General features: G+C 38.6%; 1 protein-coding gene across 1 annotated transcript in view; it reads right to left on the bottom strand.

Moving 5' to 3' along the window:
• Positions 1 to 267: 267 nt before the first annotated feature.
• FBXO28 (F-box protein 28) overlaps positions 268 to 25,282 on the bottom strand; it is a 30,083-nt gene continuing 5,068 nt past the window's right edge. The window contains exons 2-5 of the mRNA XM_030557432.1: positions 7,887 to 7,996; positions 6,310 to 6,448; positions 4,435 to 4,630; positions 268 to 2,412 (exon numbers count right to left, since the gene is read on the bottom strand). Coding sequence (XP_030413292.1) covers positions 2,018 to 2,412; positions 4,435 to 4,630; positions 6,310 to 6,448; positions 7,887 to 7,996 — 840 coding nt within the window. The 3' untranslated portion in view covers positions 268 to 2,017. The remainder of the gene's footprint in view (positions 2,413 to 4,434; positions 4,631 to 6,309; positions 6,449 to 7,886; positions 7,997 to 25,282) is intronic.

Consider the following 25,282-nt stretch of genomic DNA (forward strand, 5'->3'; position numbering starts at 1 on the left):
TTAAACCTGTTAAATGATAATCATGCTAATTTTTGTTATTACAAAAATCATTTTTAGAAATGAAGGAACATTCAAGTGTTTCATTGACAACTGTTCTCTCCAACAGGCCTTTCTCCTGTAACAGTGTTATAGTCCAAAACCAAGTTCTACAGACTAAGAACAGCTAAAAGAAAGGCTATCTGCTATTAAACTTTGTTTCAGAGTGATATCTGAACATTTACCCATTGCTAATACATTTTGTTTAAGGAAACAACCCACTATAAAATAACTTTGAACTAGCAAAACAAGTTTATTTAAAAATTAAACACTCTGCCAAAAACTAGACATTAAGTTGTGATGGTACGTTTCATGAGAAACATTTGATATGAGCTAAATGTGTTTAAGAAAGTAAAACCTAGGATTAATAAAATGTAAAGAAAAAGTCAACTATCACAAAAGAGCTGACAGAACAAAATCTGATTTCTGTTTGGTTAATTTGAATATAAGAACCACATTGCGTGAACAGGCATAGAAGATATAATAGTGTTGAACTTGCACTTTAACCCACAGTACTTTCCAAAACCTTAAACTACCACCAGTAAGTGGCATTTTTCAGTGTGATGCCCAAATTTAATTCCATCTAAACCCAAGGCAGCAGTTGATTAAAAGAAAACGTAAGTCGAATGATAAAGCTACATTGTTTAGTACATTAAAATAAAACAAAGACAGTGATATTTGTATAAGGTTCCAAAAATATACAACTGGAAAAAAAATAATCACTGTACACAACAACTCTGAGGTTGTTAAAGTGACCAATCAAAAGACTGAACAGTGCAAGACATGCTTTTCCAGTTACAAGCTCAAAACAGAAGTGCAAAAGAAATTAAAGCTTTTTTGTCTGAAGTGATTTACCTTTTAGGATAAGGAAAGCTAGAATATAGTTAAGTATTACAGAGAGCTCTTTTCCACAACATGAAATAGTTTAATTTTATTTCATAATACAATGTTTCACTCAAACTGTGTCCCACTAAGCCTGTTTTGTTAAAGGAACAGATAACTTTTGTCCAATACTCGGTTCATTTTGGCCTATGAACTGGAAGACCCATAGGCAAAAACAGCTGAATTCTCAAGCTTTGGCTTAGCTAGAGTACCTGCAAGTTACAGGTAGTGGAAACAGCAACTAGGCTTGCTTAAATACACTTTCCTTTCCTGGAACTGGTTGACAAGTGGTCTCAAGACCTCCTCACTATCAGAAAGCAGCTGTGCTGAAAGCAGATGCTAAGTTATGGCTGAGGACTAAGAAATTGCTCTACAACTCTGGGAAAGTAGAGTTTTAAGAGCAACTCCAGGCAAGTGCTTTTAGCGAGCTGACTAAGCAATGCATGCAGCTATTCATGCAAATGTAGAATATGGCTCCAGAGACTTAGAACTAGGATGTGTGTGTGAAAGCTGGATAGAAGTCCCTTGCTCATAAATTTACAAAAATATATAGCCAATACTGTAGCATAAGAAGTCACTTTTACTCGTTACATAGATTCCAAAAAGTATTAACTACTTTTCAGACATTCCAGACAAGGTCACTTGTAACAAAAAAGTCAACTTTTTTAAACAAGATTTAAAAAGTGGGTCTTTTCTTCAAGTGAACAGGACATCTGTTTGTAAGCTTAACTTTCTAATCAGTCAAGACTGGATTTATTTAAGATCTCTTATGTGAATATATGCATAACACAAATAAGTTTACTTTAACACATATCATCTGCACAGAAAAAAACTTAACTCTTCAAAACATGATAGAGCAGGTCTGGTTAGTACAAATCTATTGCAAATTATAAAGATCCTGTGCATTAGGCCCACCCAGACAGAAGCAGAGGGAAAAAAGTTTCAACAATGAGAGAAAGTTACTGTTCAGGTCTATGTGGTGTTTTGAAGAGCCAGCAGCCTAAATGACACCATGCTGCTAATCACAGTATCCAGACAAGCAAATCTGCTTGGGCTACTAAAGCAGTGTAATCTTCTGGAGGTGTCATTTACTCCAAAGTTATTTTCTGTTTCGAAGGCGTTTGGATTTCCTAGGAGAGTCTATGGATTCAACTGCCTTTCTCCGTTTCCTAAGGGACTCCTCATTTGAGCCAGAACCTGAAGAACTTCCTACTGCACTTTCCATTACTTCTCTCAGTTTGCGTTCAAGCTCAGCCAATCGGGCATTCTGTTCACCTATGATTTGGGTTTGCTCTAGCAGTTTCTGGTCTTGGTCTTGGAGCTGTTTCTGTTGTTCTTGCACTTTGGTGCGAAGCTCTGAAATTTCCCGCCTTAGAACAGTCACACCTGCACCATTCGTTTTGACTTGCTGCTGGAGTTTGGTGACTTCCTGCCTAGAAGGGTTTTGCTTGGAGAATAGCTGCATTGTTGTTAGGGCTGCAGAAGGGCCTGGAACTTCAGAGAAAGTCATTTAAGATTATTTTTTCTACATTGTGTTTAAACAAAATGTATCAAACTGTGCCCCAATTTATACTCTCTATTCAATTCTGTTGACCAATCCAGAATCTGAATAATTAATGTTTTGTAAAACTATGACCATGTAAACACTATTTACAGATATTCAATATATAGGAAAGTCAGCTTGCTCATGGTATAAATTAGGATACAATTATACCCAATGTTTCAGATTTTAAGAGATCAAAGCATAAGCTAGTTTCAACTTCCTGAATAAAGAAAAAACTATTTTTTGTCTAAAATATGAATGTTCTAAACCACTAAATGAAGTTACTAAAGGTGTGACATGCACAAAGCCAAAAAACTAGACACCGCTGTAACTAGACTTACTGCAGGATTTACAGTAGATCACCCATTGGAGATCTGCGCAATATGAAGGAATTAATACTCTGATCCAAAGATAACTCAGCTTAATTCTGAATATTTTGTATTTGTCAGCTTGATGTAATGTTTGAGTTTCTTTAAACAAGTGACAATTAAGAGGAAAATCATGAAAATTCATAGCCATTATTGAGTGTGCACAATCTATTCCTTCAAGACCTGCAGGACTCAAGAAACTTGTAGAAGTTATTTTTTTTCAATAATAGCTTCTGTAAATTGACATGATTGTAATAGCTCTATTGTGTAAGTTTTTTTAAAACATTTTAAAGCAAAATTTCACCTTTTTGGAAAGGTTACGCAAGCCTAGAACAACTCAAGTACATCAATCTATATGAATAAGTTTACCTATGTTACTACAGAGTTAAGGTAAATCTTGAAAAAGGCAACATAGCCTGAACAAAGGAGTTCCAATTTCATTGTGGGGAGAACACTGAATTCTTAAGTATCAAGTATAGTTACAGATCACAGCACTGTGGAGGTATGGGGAGATAGCAGGCTACATCAATGCGTAATATGTTTTTTGAGCCATGGGGACTTGTGCTATGTTCCAATCTGCTGCTCATGCCATTAGTGGGTGCTGTTCATTCCACTTCCCCCAAACACTTGGTAGCAGAGACTCTTAGTAGAAGTCTCATCTGTGTTCAAGTTAAGACCAGAAGGGACCACTGTAATCTATTCTGACCTGCTATACTACATGAACTATAGAATTTAAATTAGATTCCTGTGTCAACCAAAAGCTGCTGTTTGAACTACAGCATAGATGTTAGAAAGTCATCTAAACTTGATTTAAAGACTCCAAGTGATGGATACTTTATTACATCTGTTAGTAACCTAAGGTGTTGGGACTGAGCCTGTATGTATATTCTACACAGGTTAGTGGACATGCATCTTTCCTGCTACTTTTGGCCACTGTATGTTCAGATCAGCAGCTTGCCTCAACATTTGGCCCAAACAAATTAAGTTGTATAAAAAATGTAACTGGTCGTGCCAAAAAAAAAAAAAAAGACAGTTTGAGTGTTAACGTATCCAGTTTAATATTTTACAGAGCCAAGAGGCCTTTCCCATATTACAGACTAAACACCTACGAATATTTCATTTGAAAACAAAACATTTGGGTTCTTGTTACATAAAGAATCTAAGGGTGCTTTAGCTTTCTCTTTGTATTACAATAATTTAAGCTCTCTCATTTGTTTATCCTATTAAACAAACTACAAACATCTTGAATTGTGGCTTTGTGTGCTAAATTTCAACCAAGTGTGATTATAAAGTCTCATTCATTAGTGGTACAAAAGTATTTGTTTAAAGAATACATACTATGCGTAATTATAAAATACATTCAAGTCTAGCAGAACAAAGCCCCTTAAATTTTCAAACAATTACACATTCCATACTCAATGTCCTTAGGATGCAAAATTAATTTTCATCAGAAGGCTGGATTATAGTGGGGTATTCCATTGTTGAGGGAAACAAACAAGGGAGTGAATGCTTTCTAGAAAATGGAATGTTGTGAATTTTCAGACACCATGATAGACAAAAACAGCTAGATAAAAAGTTAAAACTACTAGAGGTTGAAAGTAATACCTGGGGCAGCTCCTATGAGACGACCTGATACATCTGATCCAGGCAACTTTCTTTTTAGAATTGGAACAATCTTCTCATCAAAGTATTCCATAGCCATGGATGAGATGTCTCTTAATTCCTGAAGGACTTCATGGGCTCTCTGAGGAGCTCTTGTAGAGTTTACGTACCGTAGCACACGATAAATTTCATCAATCACCTAAAATATTTAAGAACCGTTAGATGTTCTGTTAAGTTCAAGGGAAAAAATTAAGATAGTTATTGGTATAACCTGAAATTATAGCACTGATCTACTGATGGGCAGGTATTTCATACCCATTACATTAGTTTTTTGCTGTGTTCTTCCTACTTTTATACTAATCACCTGAAATGAAATGCTGTATTTTACAGTGGAGGCAGAGCCTGAGTTGTCAGTGTAGCCTTAGAAACTTTTACTCGGTAAATTTACCATAATAGTTATTTTTGAACATATGAACTAATCGGCATAATCACTGCATGAAATGTAATGGAGCATTCCACGGTAACCTGAACAGCAATTGGCAACCTTTCTTTTCTTATTACTTCCACTATTAGTACACTCCTTAAAATCTCTCCCATAAAGTTTATACTTAGTACAGTATACTTAGTTCTCCAAGGAGACTCATAAGAAACTTCTTAGCAAATACACTGAACACCTTAGCAAGGCAGTCAATTCTGGCAAAAGCACTCTGTTGGCATAGCTGCATCCACACCAGGAATTTTGCTGGCATAGCTACATTGGCTAAGGGGGATGATTTTTTTTCTATACTACTAGCTGACACAGTTTTATGCCAGCAAAATTTTCTAACGTAGACTAAACCTCAGATATAGTGCTAAGATAAATTCTTTAATGCTTGTGAAGCACTCAGATGCTATGATGATGGGGAAATAGACACCTGAAGTTGTTTGCCAATGACAGACAGATATGATTAGGAACACCATGCAAGTGTCTGTATAAGTAGCTTAATCTATTGTGTCAAATACACATGAAACACTGCAGTGGAAATAAACAGCAAATTTACATGACAGCTGAACATATATGATTAGATTTTGACATACCATCTTGTTTTGTTTACGTCTAACATATATGCTAGGTAATACAGTACCACAGATAATATATTCTAAAATAGCTAAACAAGGTATTCTAATGGCATTTCTATTTTTAGGAAAAAACAAGTGTTCCTCTCACATACTGAAAAAAATCAAGTTCAATTTGTCTTTGGCCTAAAATGCTTAATATCAACTGATACTCAACAGATGGTGTTAGGACACATCAAATATACATTTTTTGTTACAGAAGTGTACCAAAAATATTGCACAAGATAATCTGGGTGACAAGAGTTTGTGGTGGAATGGCCTCCAGTTTGGTGTTTACAGCTTGTAAGTCTGGACTACTCAAACTCTACATACAGCATCTACATACTTTTAAGGAATAAACTGTAAGTCAAGTTCTATCTGTTCAAAGGTCTCACGTATGAACAGTAAAAGTGAGTCTGCAAAGAACAGTGACCAATTCAAGCATTTTTAAGTATTTCTTTAAATGAACACATTTATTATTAGAAATATGATCCACAACTGGCATACTGAGTTAATTTAAAACAAACGAACAGCCATTTTCCATGTTGGAACATTAATATAAAGCCAAAAAACCTCATTCAGACAAGCACATCTATTTATAGGGTAGCCCTTACAGTACATAGGCTGCCTATAATATGTCTAAGTACATCCACAATGATGCACTATAGTACATTTTTAGGCAGCTACAGCTGTTAATAATTTGAAGTTGCAGGAATATGATTTATTTATTTATTTATTTAGCAACAATACACATTCATACAAGCAAGCAATTTTATATTTTACCTTTCCAGGTATGAAGCAACAGAGATTGGAATCCACATATTTCATGAAAGTCATATTTAACAGAGAGAGCCTTGTTTCTACAGCAGCAAGGATGTCTGCATGGCGAGCTAATGAATGGTTTCTTCTTTCTGACTCTCGCCTAGAAGAAAGCATACAGAAATCATTACATGACACCACAGACTTAGCAGTTTTAAGCCACCAAAAACGAAGTATTGCAACAGAAGTCCTTTTAAATCCTTCTGCTCTTAAGAGCCCAAGTGTAAGTGAAGATCCAACAGGCATCATCCAGTGTATTAGTCAGTTTCTGAATCTTGTATCACATGGCCATTTACCTGCTGAGACTCAGAAAGAAATACAACTACTTCCAGTAGTTTTGTCCTTCTCAAGAGATTGCTGCAGCTGTCAAGAACCAGCCAGCAAATTACTCTGCATGTTTGCTAAATACTGGAACAATTTTTAGATCTATTTGTCAAATTTGGGTTCTCCTAGAATCATTACTGTGAAATTTTTTTAATCCAAAGTAGTATATGTAAAGACATCTTAGTTTTTAAAAAATTCCAAGATTAAAAATATTAAAGGACTAGAAGGAGCAGTCTTAAAGCAATGCACCGGAGCAGAGTGCTTCAATGTGATTTTGTCATCACTGCCCATTTGTGTTCTTGCAACTGACCTAAAAACCACCACCACTACTAAACAGCAAATCAGCCTCCACACTTGCTCAGTCCGAAGCTTCACCTGAGCTGAGAGAACTGATGACTGTTTGAGTTTTTTTGATGCCAGGTAACAATCGTGAAATAAAATCATAGAATATTAGGGTTGGAAGAGACCTCAGGAGGTCATCTAGTCCAACCCCCTGCTCAAAGCAGGACCAACACCTAAAATGAAACCATTTAAATCATGACAATAAATTAGGCTTAATTATCAGATTTTAGAAGTGAGAAGCAGCTTCTCTCATTCCCTTAAGAGACAAACATTGTCTTCTAATGCCCATGATCCAGCTCCAAATTATGTTAGTGGACACTGTGTCCATGCAGTTGCTGATTGGCCCTTAGCTCAAAACTATATGATAAGAAAACATGCAAAATTAGATCATGCCTTTCTAATCCCAGGTTACATGAAAAATGTGTTTTACATCTACTCAATTGCACAGGTAGGTAAAAATCGTTTCAGCCAAGGTAGGTTAGTTGGCACTCGTTTTGGAGCAAGTTATCATGGCTCCTAGATTTTTCAGAGGAGTTGATTTTGAGTAATATAGGACACTTCTTCTCTCTTCTGACAGCACTTCAGTTCCTGACAGGCTGGGAAGCAAGCAAGCAAGAAAACAAACAAACAAAAACAGGATAACATTTATCTAAACAGACTTTAGGGCTAGACTAAGTGTTTTTGCAACTAAACCAGATAATTCCAATTACAGCCAAAATATTGTCAATGTTTTTCTAAAACACATTAATTTAACTAGATAATTGAAGTAAACTTTTACAGTCTTAGCTTTACACCTAAGAAATAATGTTACTGTGTTCTTACTTACGTGTTTTAAGATACAGTGTTTGGAACCCATGGCTGTAATTGGCACATACCTTGGAAGTTGTGCTTTAACCTGTTTCTGACACAAGTTGTGATATCTTTCCACCTTCAGAAATCCCTGATTTAACATTCGCTGGCAGACCAAGTCCATTCGCTTACAAACCTATTTTTAAAATACAGAACAAAGGAAACTTCAAATGTCTCAAACCAAACTACAGGTTGTTTTCATGATTAGTCAGTCTGTGCTTGTTCAATGGTGCAAGATTAGTTTTTATTCTTTCTGATTTGCAAACTAATCCTAAACTGGATAAAATGTCAACTACAATGCAAAATAAAATTGTTTGCCCTTTACTGATCCTTTGTTATATAAAAGGCAACTTCAAAATCCATTGAAATCTGTATCATTTCGTCCTTCATGTTAATAAAGCTTAGCAGCAGTTCAGTTTAAAGACTCATGTTTAAAGACTCATTATTTATGTCCGCTAATGGTCCCAGCAATATCCTCCTAAGAGAGGTAGGACCTGATATTTCAAAAGTTGTTTAATATATCAAAGACAAAAAAACCCACTTTGTAGTTAATTTCACATCTAGAAGCTTTTTGGCAGAGCATTTTCTCTCAGAGAAGTCTGAAGGAGTGCAGAGGGACAAACAGAGGCTGATCTTAGACTTTTTGGGGAATTGTCCCACTGTGTGGGAGGGGTTTTCATAGGCAAGACTTTCCAAGCTTATGGAAATGTTTTATTACGTAGCAATATATATTGTTTGGTTATCATGAACAAACAATGAAAAATCTAAAAAAACCACAGGTTCAAACCACTGAGCTATCCCTCCCTCCATAAAATATCTAATTACAAGGTTCAGCATCCTTTTAGACGAGGCTGTGTCTTATGTACATATATACAAGGTAAAGCAAACCCTGCTTACTATCCCTTTAATCTGTTAGTAGTAGGGGAGGCAGTAGGAAAAGGAGTGAAGTGAAATTCAACACTATTTATATAGTTTTGTTACTTGCATGTTTTTATTAGCCAAATTGTGGCTAAAGTTGTTAATGAATATATTCCTAATTTAACTAATTGACTGCACATTATTATTCCAAAAATAGATATCAAGTTAGTTGCAGTTCTGGACTTACCCAGCAAGGTAACAAAAGCCAGGAAGTATAATATTTCTGCTTTACACAGAAATTATTCTTTTAAGGAAGCACTGAAGCCTCTAACAATCAAAATGTAGCAGACTGCTACCTACAGTATAAACCATGGTTGTTGTTGTTATAGGTCCTAATTCATCAAAGTAAAATGTTCAGCTTAACTAATTGCAATTTTCCCTTTATATTTCCTAAATAAATAAAACATATATGTTTTCTTTTTAACCCACTTGTGTTTTAATCTAGGATTTAAAGACTGAAGGAAAACACCTTTGGGTCCTGACTAAATTGTTAAACTTATTTTATAGGCTAACTAAGATGTAAACCCAGAACAATTAATGATTTCAAACTTTAGGTTTCCTGGACCTGCTCTAAGCCAGTGGCTCTCAACCTTTCCAGACTACTGTATCCCTTTCAGGAGTCTGATTTTTCTTGCATATCTCCAAGTTTCACCTCACTTTAAAACTACTTGCTTACAAAATCAGATGTAAAAATACAAAAGTGTCACAGCACACTGTTACTGAAAAATTGCTTACTTTCTCATTTTTGCTATATAATTGTAAAATAAATCAATTGGAATATAAATATTATACTTACATTTCAGTGTACATAGAGCAGTAAACAAGTAATTGTCTATACGAAATTTTAGTCTGTACTGACTTTGCTAGTGCTTTTTACGTAGCCTGTTGTAAAACTAGCCAAATATCTAGATGAGTTGATGTACCCCCAGAAGACCTCTGCGTACCCCCAGTAGTACATGTACCCCAGTTGAGAACCACTGCTCTAGGCAACAACGTTTATTCCATTGGCGGTATGGTTTGGTGGTGTCATGGTATAATTCCCCACTCTGAACCTTAGCGTCCAAAAGATGGGGTACCAGCATGAATTCCTCTAAGCTCAATTACCAGCTTAGTACTTGTAGTGCTGCCGCCAACCAGGAATTCCAGTGCCTGGTACACTCTGGTCCCCCCCAAAACCCAGTCCCTCTGGATCTTAACAAAAGGCAAGTAAACCCTTTCCCTCAGCGTTGCCTCTCCCAGACTTCCCCTCCCTGGGTTACCCTGGAAGATCACTGTGATTCAAACTCCTTGAATCTTAAAACAGAGAGGAAAATCCACCTTCCCCCCTCCTTCTCTCTCCCCCTCCCAGACGCTCCCTGAGAGAGAAAGTAATCCTAACACAGAGAGAAATTAACCTCTCTCTCCCCCTTCCCTCCCTTCTCCCCATCAATTCCCTGGTGAATCCAGACCCAGTCCCCTAGGGTCTCACCAGAATAAAAAAACCAGTCAGGATCTTAAACAAGAAAAGCTTTTAATTAAAGAAAGAAAAACAGTAAAAATTATCTTTGTGAATTTAAGATGGAATATGTTACAGGGTCTTTCAGCTATAGACACTGGGAATACCCTCCCAGCCTAAGTATTCAAGTACAAATTAAAATCCTTTCAGCAAAATACAAATGTGAACGCCTTCCAGCCAAATACACATTTGCAAATAAAGAAAAACAAACATAAGCCTAACTCGCCTTATCACCTAGTACTTACTATTTTGAATCTATAAGAACCTGTATCAGGGAGATTGGAGAGAAACCTGGTTGCACGTCTGGTCACTCTCAGAATCCAGAGAGAACCACCAACAAAATCTAACAGCACACACAAAAACTTCCCTCCCTCAAGATTTGAAAGTATCCTGTCCCTTGATTGGTCCTCTGGTCAGTTGACAGCCAGGCTCACTGATCTTGTTAACCCTTTACAGACAAAAGAGATATGAAGTACTTCTGTTCTATTAACTCTTACTTATCTGTTTATGACATGTGGTATGTTGGGATTACTTGTTTGTTTGTTTGTTATATGTTTTATGTTATGTGACTAGGTTGACAAGTTGTTGCAACAACATTTGTGTGTGCAAAGGTGTGAATAAAAAGTTAATAGGTTTCAGAATAGCAACCATGTCAGTCTGTATCTGCAAAAAGAACAGGAGTATTTGTGGCACCTTAGAGACTAACAAATTTATTTGAGAATAAGCTTTCGTGGGCTACAGCCCACTTCATCAGATGCATAGAATGGAACATACAGTACAGGCGTTGGCAACCTACAGCACACATGACACACGGAACACGAGCCGATTTTGCCTGGCACGCGGCTGCCAGCCGGGGTCCCGGCCGCTGGCTCCCGTCAGCGCACGTCAGGCTGAGTGAACGGAACCCCAGGCCAGCAGAGACTTAGTGGGGCCGGCGACCGGGACTCCAGACCAACGGCAGGCGCGCCCCTTGGCTCCTCACTCACTACGCTCGGGTTCTGTGGCTCCCGGAAGTATGAGCTGCCGCTGCCACCACTGCCCTTCTCGCAGCTCCCCACCTCCCGCTGACTCAGCACTCCATGTGGAGTTTTGCTTCCACATGGAGCCAGCGTCTGACCGGAATGGGCATGGTAAGGGGAGTCCCGCAGGGCAGTCAGGGAGCAGGGAGAGGACTGGATGAGTCAGGAGTTCTGGGGGTCCTGTCAGGGGGCAGGGAGTGGTTGGATGGGGCATAGGAGTCCCCGGGGTCTGTCTGGGGTAGAGGTGGGGATAAGGGTTGGGGCAGTCAGAGGACAGGTATGGGGTAGGGTCCTAGTGGAGCAGTTAGGGTGGAGGGGTCCTCAGGAGGGGGCAGTCAGGGGACAAGGAGCAGGGGAGGGTTCTGACTGGGGCAATCGGCATGGGAAGTGGGGGGGAGTGGATGGAGGAGGGGCTAGGGCACGGCTCGCCCCTCTTTTTTGATTGTGAAAAATGGTAACCCTAGGCAAAGGGGGAGCCAGGGGGAAGCATGGCGGCTGGCACCTGCATACATCCACTGCAGCCTGCAGGAGCCCCCACGGCAGCTGGGCAGGAGGGGCGGGGGGGCATAGCTGCTTCCTGGTAGCGACGCCGCCACCTTTGCAGGGCTGCTGCCCCCCTGCACTGCACCGGCTCCTCCATAGCTTGGGCTTGCTGCTGCCGCAAGCAGGACACTCTGGCTCTCCGGTGCCTCTGGAAGGCGGCTCCTCCCTGCCGAGCTGCTGCAGCGGCCCAATCCTGGCAAAGCCAGTGAGTGGACTAGGGGCGGGGCCACCTAGGTGAGGTGGGGAGGGCTCGTGGGGGGGGCTGTGCACCCTCCAGGGGAGTTCAGGGGGCGGGGCTGGGGGAACTTGGTCTGGGGAGCAGCCCCTGGGCATGGCTGGCCCCTGAAGTCTATAAAGGCTCGTTGGGATTTGCCCCGCAATGAACCGATGTGTGTGGGGGGACAAGATGGAAGTTTCGCCTAGGGCGCAAAATATCCTTGCACCGGCCCTGCCCCAGGGGGTGCGTGCAACCCAGGTTAAGAACCACTGCACTAAACTGATAAGATCTGCATTTTAATTTAATTTTAAATGAAGCTTCTTAAACATTTTAAAAAACTTGATTACTTTACATACAACAATAGTTTATAGACTTATAGAGAGACCTTCTAAAAACATTAAAATGTATGACCGGCTTGCGAAACCTTAAATTAGAGTGAATAAATGAAGACTCGGCACACCACTTCTGAAAGGTTGCCGACCCCTGATATAGTAAGAAGATATATATATACACACAGTGAAGTAGCCAAATTTTTTGATGGTACCACATTGTTTCAACATTAGAATAGCGTTTAACCACCATGTGTGTGTTCCTATAAGACACCAGTGGTAGTTCCATTTTTGCAAATGTCAGTCAAATATGCGGTAAGTATATTTGTCTCAATGAAAATTTAAATTGTAACTATTATATATATAAATATAAATAAAATTTTTGATTTGGAGTTCCTCAGGAAATGTGGCCAGTTGTTTGACAGAACCCAGATTAAAATTCAGAAGTTCACTGAGCAAACCACGATAATATTAATGTAAGATTAATAGCTATATTAGAGCTATCAGAACAGTTTTATAATGTAACAATATATATTTGTTTATCATAATCAAACAATGAAAATGTTTAAAAAAACAGGTTCCAGCTAAAGTAACATGGTGTTGGGGTTATCAAGAGAATCACCCCCTACCATGGGTGTGTATATATCTGTTCAGCACAATATACTGGGAAGAAATCTTGCCGGCTTCTTTGTTTCGGGTTTTGCCCTTGTAGAATTTGTGTGATTCTTGTATTTTACTTTTGAGGGTTCACTGCTCAGGTTGTTTAACCCTCAAGTATGGAGAAGCACTTGGTTGTTTTGTATCAGTCTCTTGCTTTAGCAAACCCCTTTTACATTTGTAAGGTAATTGGTCATTGTAAATGTATAATGAACCCTTTAAGTTAAGTTATTTGCCACAAAAGGAGCATGATGAAAACAGGATCCTTTAGACACCTCAGGTTTTCAGGGATAGTAAAAGGAATTAAGTTAGTAAACCAAAAGCTGGTAAATGCCCATAACATCAAGTCCCACAAGATTGTACTAGGAAAGGGACATGTCTTTACAGGTATTCAGCAATGATCCTCAGAGGAGACCCAAGCAAAAACCAGCTCACAGGACCATGTAGCTGACAGCATTGTTCCTCCTCTGCAGTAGCCCTGATGTCCAGATAGTTGGTTTGGTGAGGTGCTTGGCCAACTAAATGCAGATTGTGAGCGCCAGTATTTGACTGCCATAGGAAGGAAGCTGAGAAAAAGGACTTTTCTGTAAAACTCCAGATGGTGAACTCTAACTCTGTAGTAATTGTGGTCTGGAGCCAATGGCAGCAGCCTGTTGTAAGGATACCCTTTGGTGCACCGGTGTCATCTTCAGAACGTGATCTCGTCCCAGATGGCAGTATACTGAATTTGAGGAAGACTAATAATCAAAACATGGGACAGTATTGAGTTTATTGCCCGAACTAATGGTGTCAATGTACAAATATACATTGGGAAAAAAAGTATCTAAAAGGGGTTGCCATGGTCAAATCGGTTCCCCCATTCCAGTAGTGGAATCAAGAAAGCCAACTTCTAGGAGGTCCTATCAAATGGTAAAGAGTATACTAGGTGAAAGAGTAACCCGCAGCTATAAGTTAGTGGATGTAACCATGTCACCTTTAGTAACCTGGGAAAAGAGGTGTCCTCTAATCAATAATTCCAGGGTGGGAAGTGGCTACACCTATACCAGGAGTAGTAATGGGCACAGTATATACTCCTGGGGGAATTCAGAGCCACTGTGCAATGCAGAATTTTGAAGAAATTAAAGTTGTGCGTGCAGAATTTCCTTTTCCCTCCACAGAAATGGGCTGCAGTGCTCATAGCTGCCACTAGGGGCCACTGGACTCGGTAAAGCCCAATTTGCAGATAGAAGACACTCTTGTGGGATGGGAGAGAGAGTTAGAGTAGTGGTCCCCAACCTTTTCCGTGAGGCAGGTGTTGGATGACTAGCCATCGAGGACCGTGACCACCAGACAACAGCCACCGAAATGCCACCGTGAAGTGGCAACGTCAAGAGGCGTCACCGCCAAAATGCCACCATGAAGGAGTGTCATAAAGAGGCATTGCCGACAAAATCCTGCCGAAATTTAGCGGGATTTTGGCGGTAGCGCTTCTTGACGTTGCCACTTCCCAGCGGCTGCTTGTCCGGTGCCCAGTAGGCAGGCACACATGGATGCCCCGGCGTGCACCATGGCGCCCACAGGCACCGCATTGGGGACCCAAGTTAGAGGTTTCCTGGCAGCTGCAGTTCCCAGCATGCCCTGAGGGAAGGACAGGGCAGTGCGCAGGAAACTCCATGCAAGCTTGGGACTGAGCATTAGCCTGTTTCTCCCTCTGGATCCCTGGGCTCAGGGGGAGGAGACAAGTGTCTGAGCAAGGGGGGCCCCCGCAAATGGCTCTGGGCAGGGAGGGGGTGCGGGTATCTGGGCTGGGTAGGACCACAGTTGGGCACGTCTGGCCCTCCGGCTGGGCTCTGGGGGATATAATGGGGCAGAGAAACAGGAACTGGGTTGTCTTCGTGGTTTCTTTAATACTCTACTCCTGGAGGAATTTTTTTGTGTGAGCCCATATTGTTACAGAAATACTTGCTGACGGATATTTTGAAATAAAATACCAAAATAATTGAAACTGGCATGATTATGTAGTATTATTTTGTGCACTGAATTTTTAATTTTTGGTGCATAATGCCCGCAGGAGTAAGTATATCATAAATCAGTTCTGCATACAGTATATGTGTCAAACACTATCATAATTGGTGTTAGATAATCACCTATAATTTTAGAATTGGGAAAGCTACCATTCTTAAATCAAGGATTAGCAGTTGCTAAATTATATTGTTAAAACTGCTTTAAAAACATGAAACATGAAGAGCCACTTGTCTGATTCTTGCCATAGTGCCACTGGAAGGAATTCAGGTATGGCATCTGTGACACAGCATCCTAATTAAGACTCTTGTTATTTAACTAAGATTATCATGGCAAAACCTTGTGTATCCCATCCACAGCCTATTTGCCAGTGTTCAGTCCAGATGAGGATGTGTCCAGTCACCTGGCAGCTATCCATTTCAGTAGGTCACTTTGAAGACAACATCTACAATGAATGCATCAGAGTACCTTTTCTGGTAGTAATATCACCTAACCTGGGAAATTCCACTGATTGCCTATTGCTCTGAAAAGGGGTATCAGTACATTGGCAGATATGGTATGGCTGAGGTGAACACATCGCTGTGTGGCCTGAAGGAAGATACCAACAGAATCCATTGTCATCATCATTGGTAGCCTATCAGGCTAACCAAGCATGATGCTCTTATGAGAAGGGTAACATATAGTGGAGATGGTCAGTATTGTGTAAAACCAAATATCAAAGATCTTTTTATAGTCAATTTGAGTGCAAGGTCACAGGGTCAAAATTTGTTACACCCTAATGGGACATATACTAATTGGGTGGGTGGCAATTCCCCTTTATCTGTCATGTATTGTGTTATGTAAAAAGCACAGGTTTAAGCAAAGGATAAGGCCCTAAATTTATGAGATAAGGTGATTGTTAATGAGCCCTGTCAAGTGGAGGACTTTATTATATTCACTGCCTTGCCTTCATCATATTCTGTCTTTACTATATCCTGCAGTAATGCAAGGAACCTACAGGCCTATATCCTGTTTATTAATCTTTATTAGCTTCAGCAGTTAGCATAAGGCTTGAGGTCCACTAACTGTGGCATAGATAAACGGACCAATAGTAACCCCTAAGTTTTGGGAAACTGGAAATAGACTGTAAGGGGTAATTTCATGACATGAATCAACCACAGAAATGAGCTAACACCAGCTTTTGAAAAGTTTTTGAAAGAACATCCAACCACAAGAGTGTCAAGACAACGAACGGACAAATATGTTAAGTTGAGATCATTAATATACTAACCTACAGAAGAAGGGCACCCCACCTTTATTAGCATTAAGAAAGAAGAGGGGAGAAATCCTTACTGAATATGCATTAGGCATGGTGGCATCAGCATATTATAAAAAGCTGTATTCCAGCCTGTGTACAATGGGGAGAGAGAGATGTAGCCTTTGGGAGGTGTCAGAACAATGGCCTCTGGTGACGAAGAGGAAGGTGATGGTGAGGAAGAAGATAATGGCCAACATCTCAGACTGTTCTGCAAGGGATGATGTATTGATGTTCAGATGTACTTTCTGTATTTTCTCCATCGACCTTATTGAATTAGTGTTTGTGACTTTGCTAAATATATTAATAAATTATTGTAAATAAAGAAGAGGCCTACAGTGTGAGTGTTGCAGCTGTGCACATCGTGGTTCCCAACTATATAGTAATTTTAATAATACTGGGCCTGATCTTGGGACAAGAACCTGCCAATCCTCAAATGATAACTGGGAATTCTTAAGTAATCAATATAATTAATATATAATTTATAGATCAGGATACTATACTGGGAAAAGGATGTCTGAGAAAGCACAGGGATGGCTACTCCCATTAGATGGCTGTTCCTTAATGAGTTATGCTGCCACTAGCTATCATCTTGTGGCTTTATAAAAAAAAAAATATATATATATCACTGGACCAAATTCTGTCCTGGTGTAAGCAAGAACAATTCCTATTGACTTCAATGGGAGCTGCACCTACGTGTACCTGTGCTGAACTTTATGTACAGAGAGGTTCCAATGGGTCATATAAATACTTTAATCTCTCAAAAATGCCAAAGACCTATGAGCAAAAAGTTGAAATTTAAAAAAGCATATACATGGAAAATGTTATTAAGACAGAAGCGATGAGATGCAGAATTAAAGCATCTCAGATACATTTCTGTTCACTTTAAACTGACCAATGTCAATAATGCTTCTTTAAAGGCATAAACAAAATTATTGTAATCAAAAATATTTCTCTATTTCTCATGGAGTTTTTAATTACAAATATCACACAGTACAGAGTCTAGGTCTTCGCACAAAACAGACATTTTACAAAACAGAAAGCCAAAATTTGAAGATTTTAAAATATATTTTATAAGGTATTTAAATTGAACAGCCAGTATACAAATTACAACTTGTGTATTTTAACATGTCATATTTTCAACTTACAAATAATTGATATTGCCCCTTCAAAGGCTGACTACAAAAGGGAAGTGAAGATTCTTTTAAGACTACATGTATGTGCTGAATGCCCTCACATTTCTGGGCTGAATGGAGAGCATTCAGCAGAGAAATGTATTTTTTAAAGTAAGAATTTAAAAACTAACTGCTCCTCTCTGAAAGTTCTTAGTAGTTCAATTTGCTAGATGTCTGAAAATTTATCAGCAGCAATATGAACTCAATCCTTAGTAGGCACAAAACAGCATAATATTTCCATGGAAGGGGGAAAAAAGTACATGAGTTTGTGTGTTGTTTTTTAAAGATAAGTTAAAATGTACGTGTCAAAAGCCCGCATAGTGATTAGTCAGGACATTCAGCATGCAAGTCTAGGTTTGACTCAACTGCGTTTCCCATTACATTAACTTCTAAGGCTGAAACATCAACATTACTTTGAATTTACTGGTTTGTCAGTCTCAACACTATATTTATTTGGTATTTTTACTAAAAAGAACTCTATTTAACAAGCTTTGAGAACATGTTGTATGAACCTGTAGTCTTAGCCAAAAGACTCGTGGATCCATTTTATTCATTTTGGACACTACAAGAATGGTGCCTACACATCTCTTAAATATACGGCTGCGTTTGTCTTCTGGGACACATGCCCACATCTGGGCTCAAGATTTTCGAGTCAGTATGTAAAATACTTTCTGAACAGTTTCACGTTTTCCTATTAACAAGTACACTGGCCATGGGACAGCTGCAGAAACATTTACAGGGAGTAAAATTTGTTCTCTGTATTTAACAGAACAGGAAAAGCTAGGTGGAAGTCACTTTTATGTCTCTCAAAAGAACTGAGATGAAATCTGGGGCACTATTAGAAAATAAAGTGCATAATCATTGAGAATCTAATGCTTTAAGAGTTAGTATACTGTGCTGCCCTCTCAGGCTCTGTGCGCTTTAGTACTCGCTGAAGACTAGGAAGATCCATAGGAAAAAAGGATTCCTGAAAAGTAAGATGAAGAACCATTGATCATTAATTCTAGTGCAGTTCTCCCGCATACTCATCAATGGAGTCAGCTTAGTAGTTCATTTGATTTTTTTTTTTTTTATTTCTTTTCAAACACCAACCCTTTAATTTGAAGGAGACTTTATGGCAGCTAAATTAAACCATATTTGTTTCAAGACAACCTCTCAGAAGTATTACTCCAGTCCAGAAGCCGGAAGTCACCTACATACTGCTTTATGAATACCTAAAATACCACCGAAATAATTCTGGTTTCAATTATAAGAAGCTTCGATCCTAGTGTTACTATACATGGCAAAAGCTAGTATATAAAAGGTAAGGATTTTTCTGGCAAATATATTGTGAAGCTTGTCACTGTTTAATTGAAGTAGTACAATAGACAAAGAAATAATCTTAATACAATTTTTGTGCACAGATTCATTGCAAGATGTCAGTATAAACTTGATCATGAATATTCTCTCACATCTAATGGTATATATAAAAAAATCTTTTCCAGTGTGTTCAGCTATCTCCCAGGCAGTAGCCCTCAAAAGGTAATCCAAGCTGCACTCAGGATAAATTGAGATATTTAAAAGTATGGGATTTATTAACCTTACATAGGTAAAAATAAGAACAAGCATATCTTTTGCAGACATAAGAAATCAGCTTTGGTAAACTTAATTCCTGTATATTACTTAGCTTCACTTGTGCCAATAATCACAAGTTTGAATCTGAATGCAAACTGATCAGAAGCGCCAACAGCAATTGAGAAAAGAACGTTTGAATCCATATACTATACCTGACACAGCCCATCCTCCTTCATTTAAGCATAAGGCTATGATTTAGTCATGAGTATTTTTAATAAAAGTCATGGACAGGTCACGGGTGATAAACAAAAATTCACATGGTTGGCGTGGCTGGTTGCGGGACCCTCCAAGCGGCTAGCAGTGGAGCTGCTCCAGCAGTGGCCGCTGTAGTTGTCCTGGGGCCAGCTGCTCGAGCGGCCCTGGGGTCAGCCACTCTGACCACTGTAGAAATCACAGAGGTTGTGGAAAGTCACAGAATCCGTGACAGACAAAGCCCTATTTAAAAACAATTTCTATATTATATTGCGCAACAGAAAATGTACATTTCCACTTGGAAGTTTTAGCCTCCATTTTAAAAGCATTAGTAAATATGAAACCGAATGGGTTGGTAAAAAATATCCTTTACTTTGCCAGATGTTACTTTGTTAGATGTGGCCAGGAATTATTTTCAAGAACCAGTTTTGAGAAACATCATAAGAAGAGTAGTCCTCTAGCCAGCAGCAGCAAGCAAAATAGCATTACTATGTTTGAAATGGTCTATACCAGGGGTAGGCAACCTATGGCACGCATGCCAAAGGCGTCAGACGAGCTGATTTTCAGTGGCACTCACACTGCCCAGGTCCTGGCCACCAGTCCAGGGGGCTCTGCATTTTAATTTAAACTTCAATGCAGCTTCTTAAACATTTTAAAAAACTTTATTTACTTTACATACATCAATAGTTCAGTTATATATTACAGACTTATAGAAAGAGACCTTCTAAAAACGTTAAAATGTATGACCGGCATGCAAAACCTTAAATTAGAGTTAATAAATGAAGACTCGGCACACCACTTCTGAAAAGTTGCCAACCCCTGGTTTATACTATTTCTGCAAGAAAGCTTCCGAATGCAAGAGATTTGAATGGGCAAACCACCATTACTTTTTAAAAGTAAATTGTATCTGTTCATAATGATCATGTTTACCATGCCTCACTAGAGGATTTTCTTACTATCATAAGTCTGCGGCAGACTTCAAACCTCTCAAGTGTACTCCATGCATCAAACTAAACACTTTAAAGTTCTTTCAGAAAAATCTCAATGAAACTGAAGAATTGGAATTAGAAAGAATAATGTAAGTCATCACATGCAGAGTAATCATGTGAAAGCTTTATAGAAATTAAAAAAATGTTTTCATTAATTTATCTGTAGAACGACTGAAGTGGTTGACAATCTCACAGACTTCTTAGCAGCTTTTCCTTTGTAGCACAGATCATGTCTGCCTATCCTCACTAGAGAGACTTGACAAGCAGTGAAATCATATGGGAGAGAAAGTATGCAAAATATTTAGATACACTGCACCACAGCCTGGAGCTCCCTTATACTTTATAAAGCTTCTGTTTCAGATTATTTGAGCCATCTTGTTATAAAAACTATCAAGGCCTTATTTTAAATTCTACAATGAAGTAAAATGAATATCCACAGATTTCCTGAGTTCTTAATTCTGGAATAGTAAAGCTCTAGTGTACAGCTTGCACCATTTTTTCTTTATGTTTTGGATGTAGACAGAAAAGGGAAGTATGCTGTACAACCTGCAAAATATGAAGTTCATTTTAAGTGCCAGAGTTCATGACAACACTGTCTTCAGTGAGTACATGTGGAGATCAATCCTGGATTATTCACTCCAACCAGGCTTGCTGTGGCAGTAACTTGAACTGGAGCTCATGTCCAGGATCACACAGCTGTGTAGAAAACTGAAGATGTAGACATTTATTGTCCCACTGCTTAAGAAAGAAGTGTCCATTATTCAAGCCTCTATATCCATTTATGTTTAAATATATTTAAAAAAAATTACAATCTAACATATTGCTTACAATTAGCAGCAACAAATCCATCCCGAAACTAGTTCAAAAAATAACTTACAGCCACATCATTTATAGCCACATCATCTCTACCTAGTCCTTCAGACAAGGATTTCCATCACACACAAGCCCACCACAAACAAGAACCTAAGTAAGGAGATGGGCCATCACTGTGGCTTGAAGGTCAGCAAACCTAGACCCTTGAAGACCAACAAAAGTAGCAAGTTCAAATAGAGGACCCCTCACCAAAAATGCCATTCCTCAGAATCCAAGTATCAATTCCCAAATCTCAGGCCTAGAATACCATTTCTGAGCTCAGCTGTCAGAACAGCAATACCAGGCTCTTATACAGCACTTAACATTAACTGTCTGTGGGCTTTAAAAATGGGAATCATGATATTTACTTCATATGAACAGAAGGTGAAACTGAGACAGAGGTGCAGCAACTTCCTTAATATAACCCAGCAGGCCAATGGCAGAGCTGGATATAGAATCCAAGTTCAGCATTCTAACCACTACGCGCAATGCTGCCTCCCATTCAAAGCGTTCATAGAAAGAAAAGCAGTCTCTATCAGTGTTTTATGTTTACTTAAACCCAGAATATTAGTGGAATGCTTTCTGAATGCCATCAGGATATTGATTACCTTCTCAGAATATCCCTTCCTCTTTATCCTGTCTTTTTCAATAGCCAGGTAATCAGACAGAGTCGTTGCAGTTAATGAAACCTGAGAACAGAAGTCTGTGCAAGACGGAAGATGTGCAAGTTTCCTAACCACTGGATTACCAGATCTTTTCAAAAAGCTTGACCAGCAGGGTGCAAGTTCAATCAAAACCTCAAGAGTTCCTTATGATTAGATATGGGTAGAAAGGAAATGCATAAAGCAGACCCTCTGAAAGGTCCTTCATCTGAAGGACAGATGGTCAGCTACTGTTTTCCCCTAGATTCATCTGTCTGGAGTATAACCTGGGTACTTTGAAGTTATGGCTTAGTGCAAATAGAGCAGACATGAGACTCCTTAGTTGTTGAATTGTATTTCCAAAAACCTACCTGTTTATATTTCATTAGTTTAGATCTATTTCCCTGCCTAATCAGTCAGCTGCATTTTATATACAGAGCTTTAAATTATAGCAGATGGCATTGTCCTATGAAGCATAGTGAATATTTTTCTTGTAATATTTAGGTTAGAACATAAGAACAGCCATACTGGGTCAAACCAAAGGTCCATCTAGCCCAGTATCCCGTCTACCGACAGTGGACAATGCCAGGTGCCCCAGAGGGAGTGAACTCAACAGGCAATGATCAAGTGATCTCTCTCCCGCCACCCATCTCCACCCTCTGACAAACAGAGGCTAGGAACACCCTTCCTTACCCATCCTGGCTAATATCCATTAACTTAACCTCCATGAATTTATCCAGTTCTCTTTTAAACGTTGTTATAGTCCTAGCCTTCACAGCCTCCTCAGGCAAGAAGTTCCATAAGTTGACTGTGCGCTGTGTGAAGAACTTCCTTTTATTTGTTTTAAATCTGCTGCCCATTAATTTCATTTGGTGGCCCCTAGTTCTTGTATTATGGGAACAAGTAAATAACTTTTCCTTATTTACTTTCTCTACATCACTGATGATTTTATATACCTCTATCATATCCCCCCTTAGTCTCCTCTTTTCCAAGTTGAAAAGTCCTAGCCTCTTTAATCTCTCCTCATATGGGACCTGTTCCAAACCCCTAATCATTTTAGTTGCCCTTCTCTGAACCTTTTCTAGTGCCAGTATATCTTTTTTGAGATGAGAAGTCCACATCTGTATGCAGTATTCAAGATGTGGCCATACCACAGATTTATACAAGGGCAGTAAGATACTCTCAGTCTTATTTTCTATCTCCCTTTTAACGATTCCTAACATCCTGTTTGCTTTTTCGACCGCCGCTGCACATTGCGTGGACATCTTCAGCGAACTATCCATGATGACTCCAAGATCTTTTTCCTAATTCATTGTAGCTAAATTAGCCCTCATCGTATTGTATGTATAGTTGGGGTTATTTCTTCCAACGTGCATTACTTTACATTTATCCACATTAAATTTCATTTGCCATTTTGTTGCCCAATCACTTAGTTTTGTGAGATCTTTTTGAAGTTTTTCACAGTCTGCTTTGGTCTCAACTATCTCGAGCAGTTTAGTATCATCTGCAAGCAGTTTAGTATCATCAGTTCAGTATCAATGTGAAATTTCTAAAGATAGCTACAGCACTGAACCAAAGGTTTAAGAATCTGAAGTATCTTCCAAAATCTGAGAACAACATGTAGAGCATTCTCTCAGAAGTCTTAAAAAAGCAACAGTCTGATGCGGGAACTACAGAACCCAAACTACCAAGAAGAAAATCAACCTTCTGCTGGTGGCATCTGACTCAGAAGATGAAAATGAACATGCATCGGTCTGCACTGCTTTGGACTGTTATTGAGCAGAACCTGTAATCAGCATGGACGCATGTCCTGTGGAATGGTGGTTGAAGCATCAAGGGACATAAGAATCTTTAGCACATCAGACATGTAAATATCTTGCAAAGCCGGCTACAACAGTGCAATGCAAATGCCTGTTCTTACTGTTGACACTGTAAACAAGAAGCAGGTAGCATTATCTTCTGGAAGTGTAAACAAATGTGTCTGTTTGAGCGATTGGCTGAACAAGAAATAGGACTGATTAGACTTGTAGGCTCTAAACTAAAGTTTTACATTGTTTTATTTTTGAATGCAGGTTTTTTTTGTACATAATTCTACATTTTTAAAGTTCAACTTTCATGATAAAGAGATTGTACAACAGTACCTGCATTAGGTGAATTGAAAAAAACTAATTATTTTGTTTTTTACAGTGCAAATATTTGTAATAAAAAATAAAGTGAGCACTGTACACTTTGTATTTTGGGTTGTAATTGAAATCAATAAATTTGAAAATGTAGAAAACATCCAAAAATATTTAAATAAATGGTATTCTATTGTTTAAAAGCACCATTAATCACAATTCATTTTTTTTACTTGCTTGACAGCCCTAAAGTGTATCTGTTTTGTATGCAACGTTGACAATGTGTTTTAACAGATATAAAGCTTTAATGTTTTGAATTTGTGTCCACTATTATTAAAATAATTGTCTGACCCCCCGTTTCCTACAACTGTAATAATTTAAATAGATAAAAATGTAAAAAAAAAAATTAAAACCCATAATTGTGTGGAACTGTGAACATTTACATTGAGAAAGATAAAAAGAATATTGATATCTGTCAAAATAATTAAAAAAATCAAATTCTAACAAGCCTAACTACAAGTCATGTTTTCTAATCTTTTAATCAATCTTGTGGCTCTTCTTTGAGCCCTCTCCAACTTATCAATACCCTTCTTAAATTCTGGACACCAGAACTAGACACAATATTCTACCAGTGGTTGCAACAGTGCAAACTACAGAGGTAAAATAACCTTTCTACTCCTACTTGAGATTCCTGTTTAAACATCCAAGGATTGCATTAGCCCTTTTGGCCTCTGGGAGCTCATGCTCAACTGATTATCCACCATGACCCCCAAATCCTTTCCAGAGTTACAGATTCCCAGGATAGAGTCCTCAGTCCTCTAAGTATGGCCTACATTCTTTGTTTCTAAATACATATATTTACCTGTATTAAAACACAAATTATTTGCTTGCGTCCAGTTTACCAAGGACTCTTGATTGCTCTGTATTAACAATGTGTCTTCTTCATTATGTACCACTCCCCCAAATCTTGGGGTCATCTGCATACTTTATTAGTGATTATTTTGTTTTCTTTCAGGTAATTGACAAAAAATGTTATAGTGTAGGGCCAAGAACAGATCCCTATGGGACCTCATCAGAAAAACAACCATGATTCCTCATTTACAATGTTTGAGACCTGTCCATTAAGCCACCTTTTAACCCATTTAAATGCATGTCATGTTAATTTTATTTTGTTCCAGTTATTTATCAAAAGTGTTGTACAGTACCAAGTCAAACCCCTTACAGAAGTCTAACTATACTACATCAATACTATTACTTTTATTAACCAAACCTGTAATCTCATCAAAACAAAATCAAATTAGTTTGACAGGATCTATCTTCCATAAACCCATAGTAATTGGCATTAATTATATTATCCTTCTTTAATTAT

This window comes from Gopherus evgoodei, chromosome 3 (assembly GCF_007399415.2).
Source record: "Gopherus evgoodei ecotype Sinaloan lineage chromosome 3, rGopEvg1_v1.p, whole genome shotgun sequence".
Taxonomy (NCBI): Eukaryota; Metazoa; Chordata; order Testudines; family Testudinidae; genus Gopherus; species Gopherus evgoodei.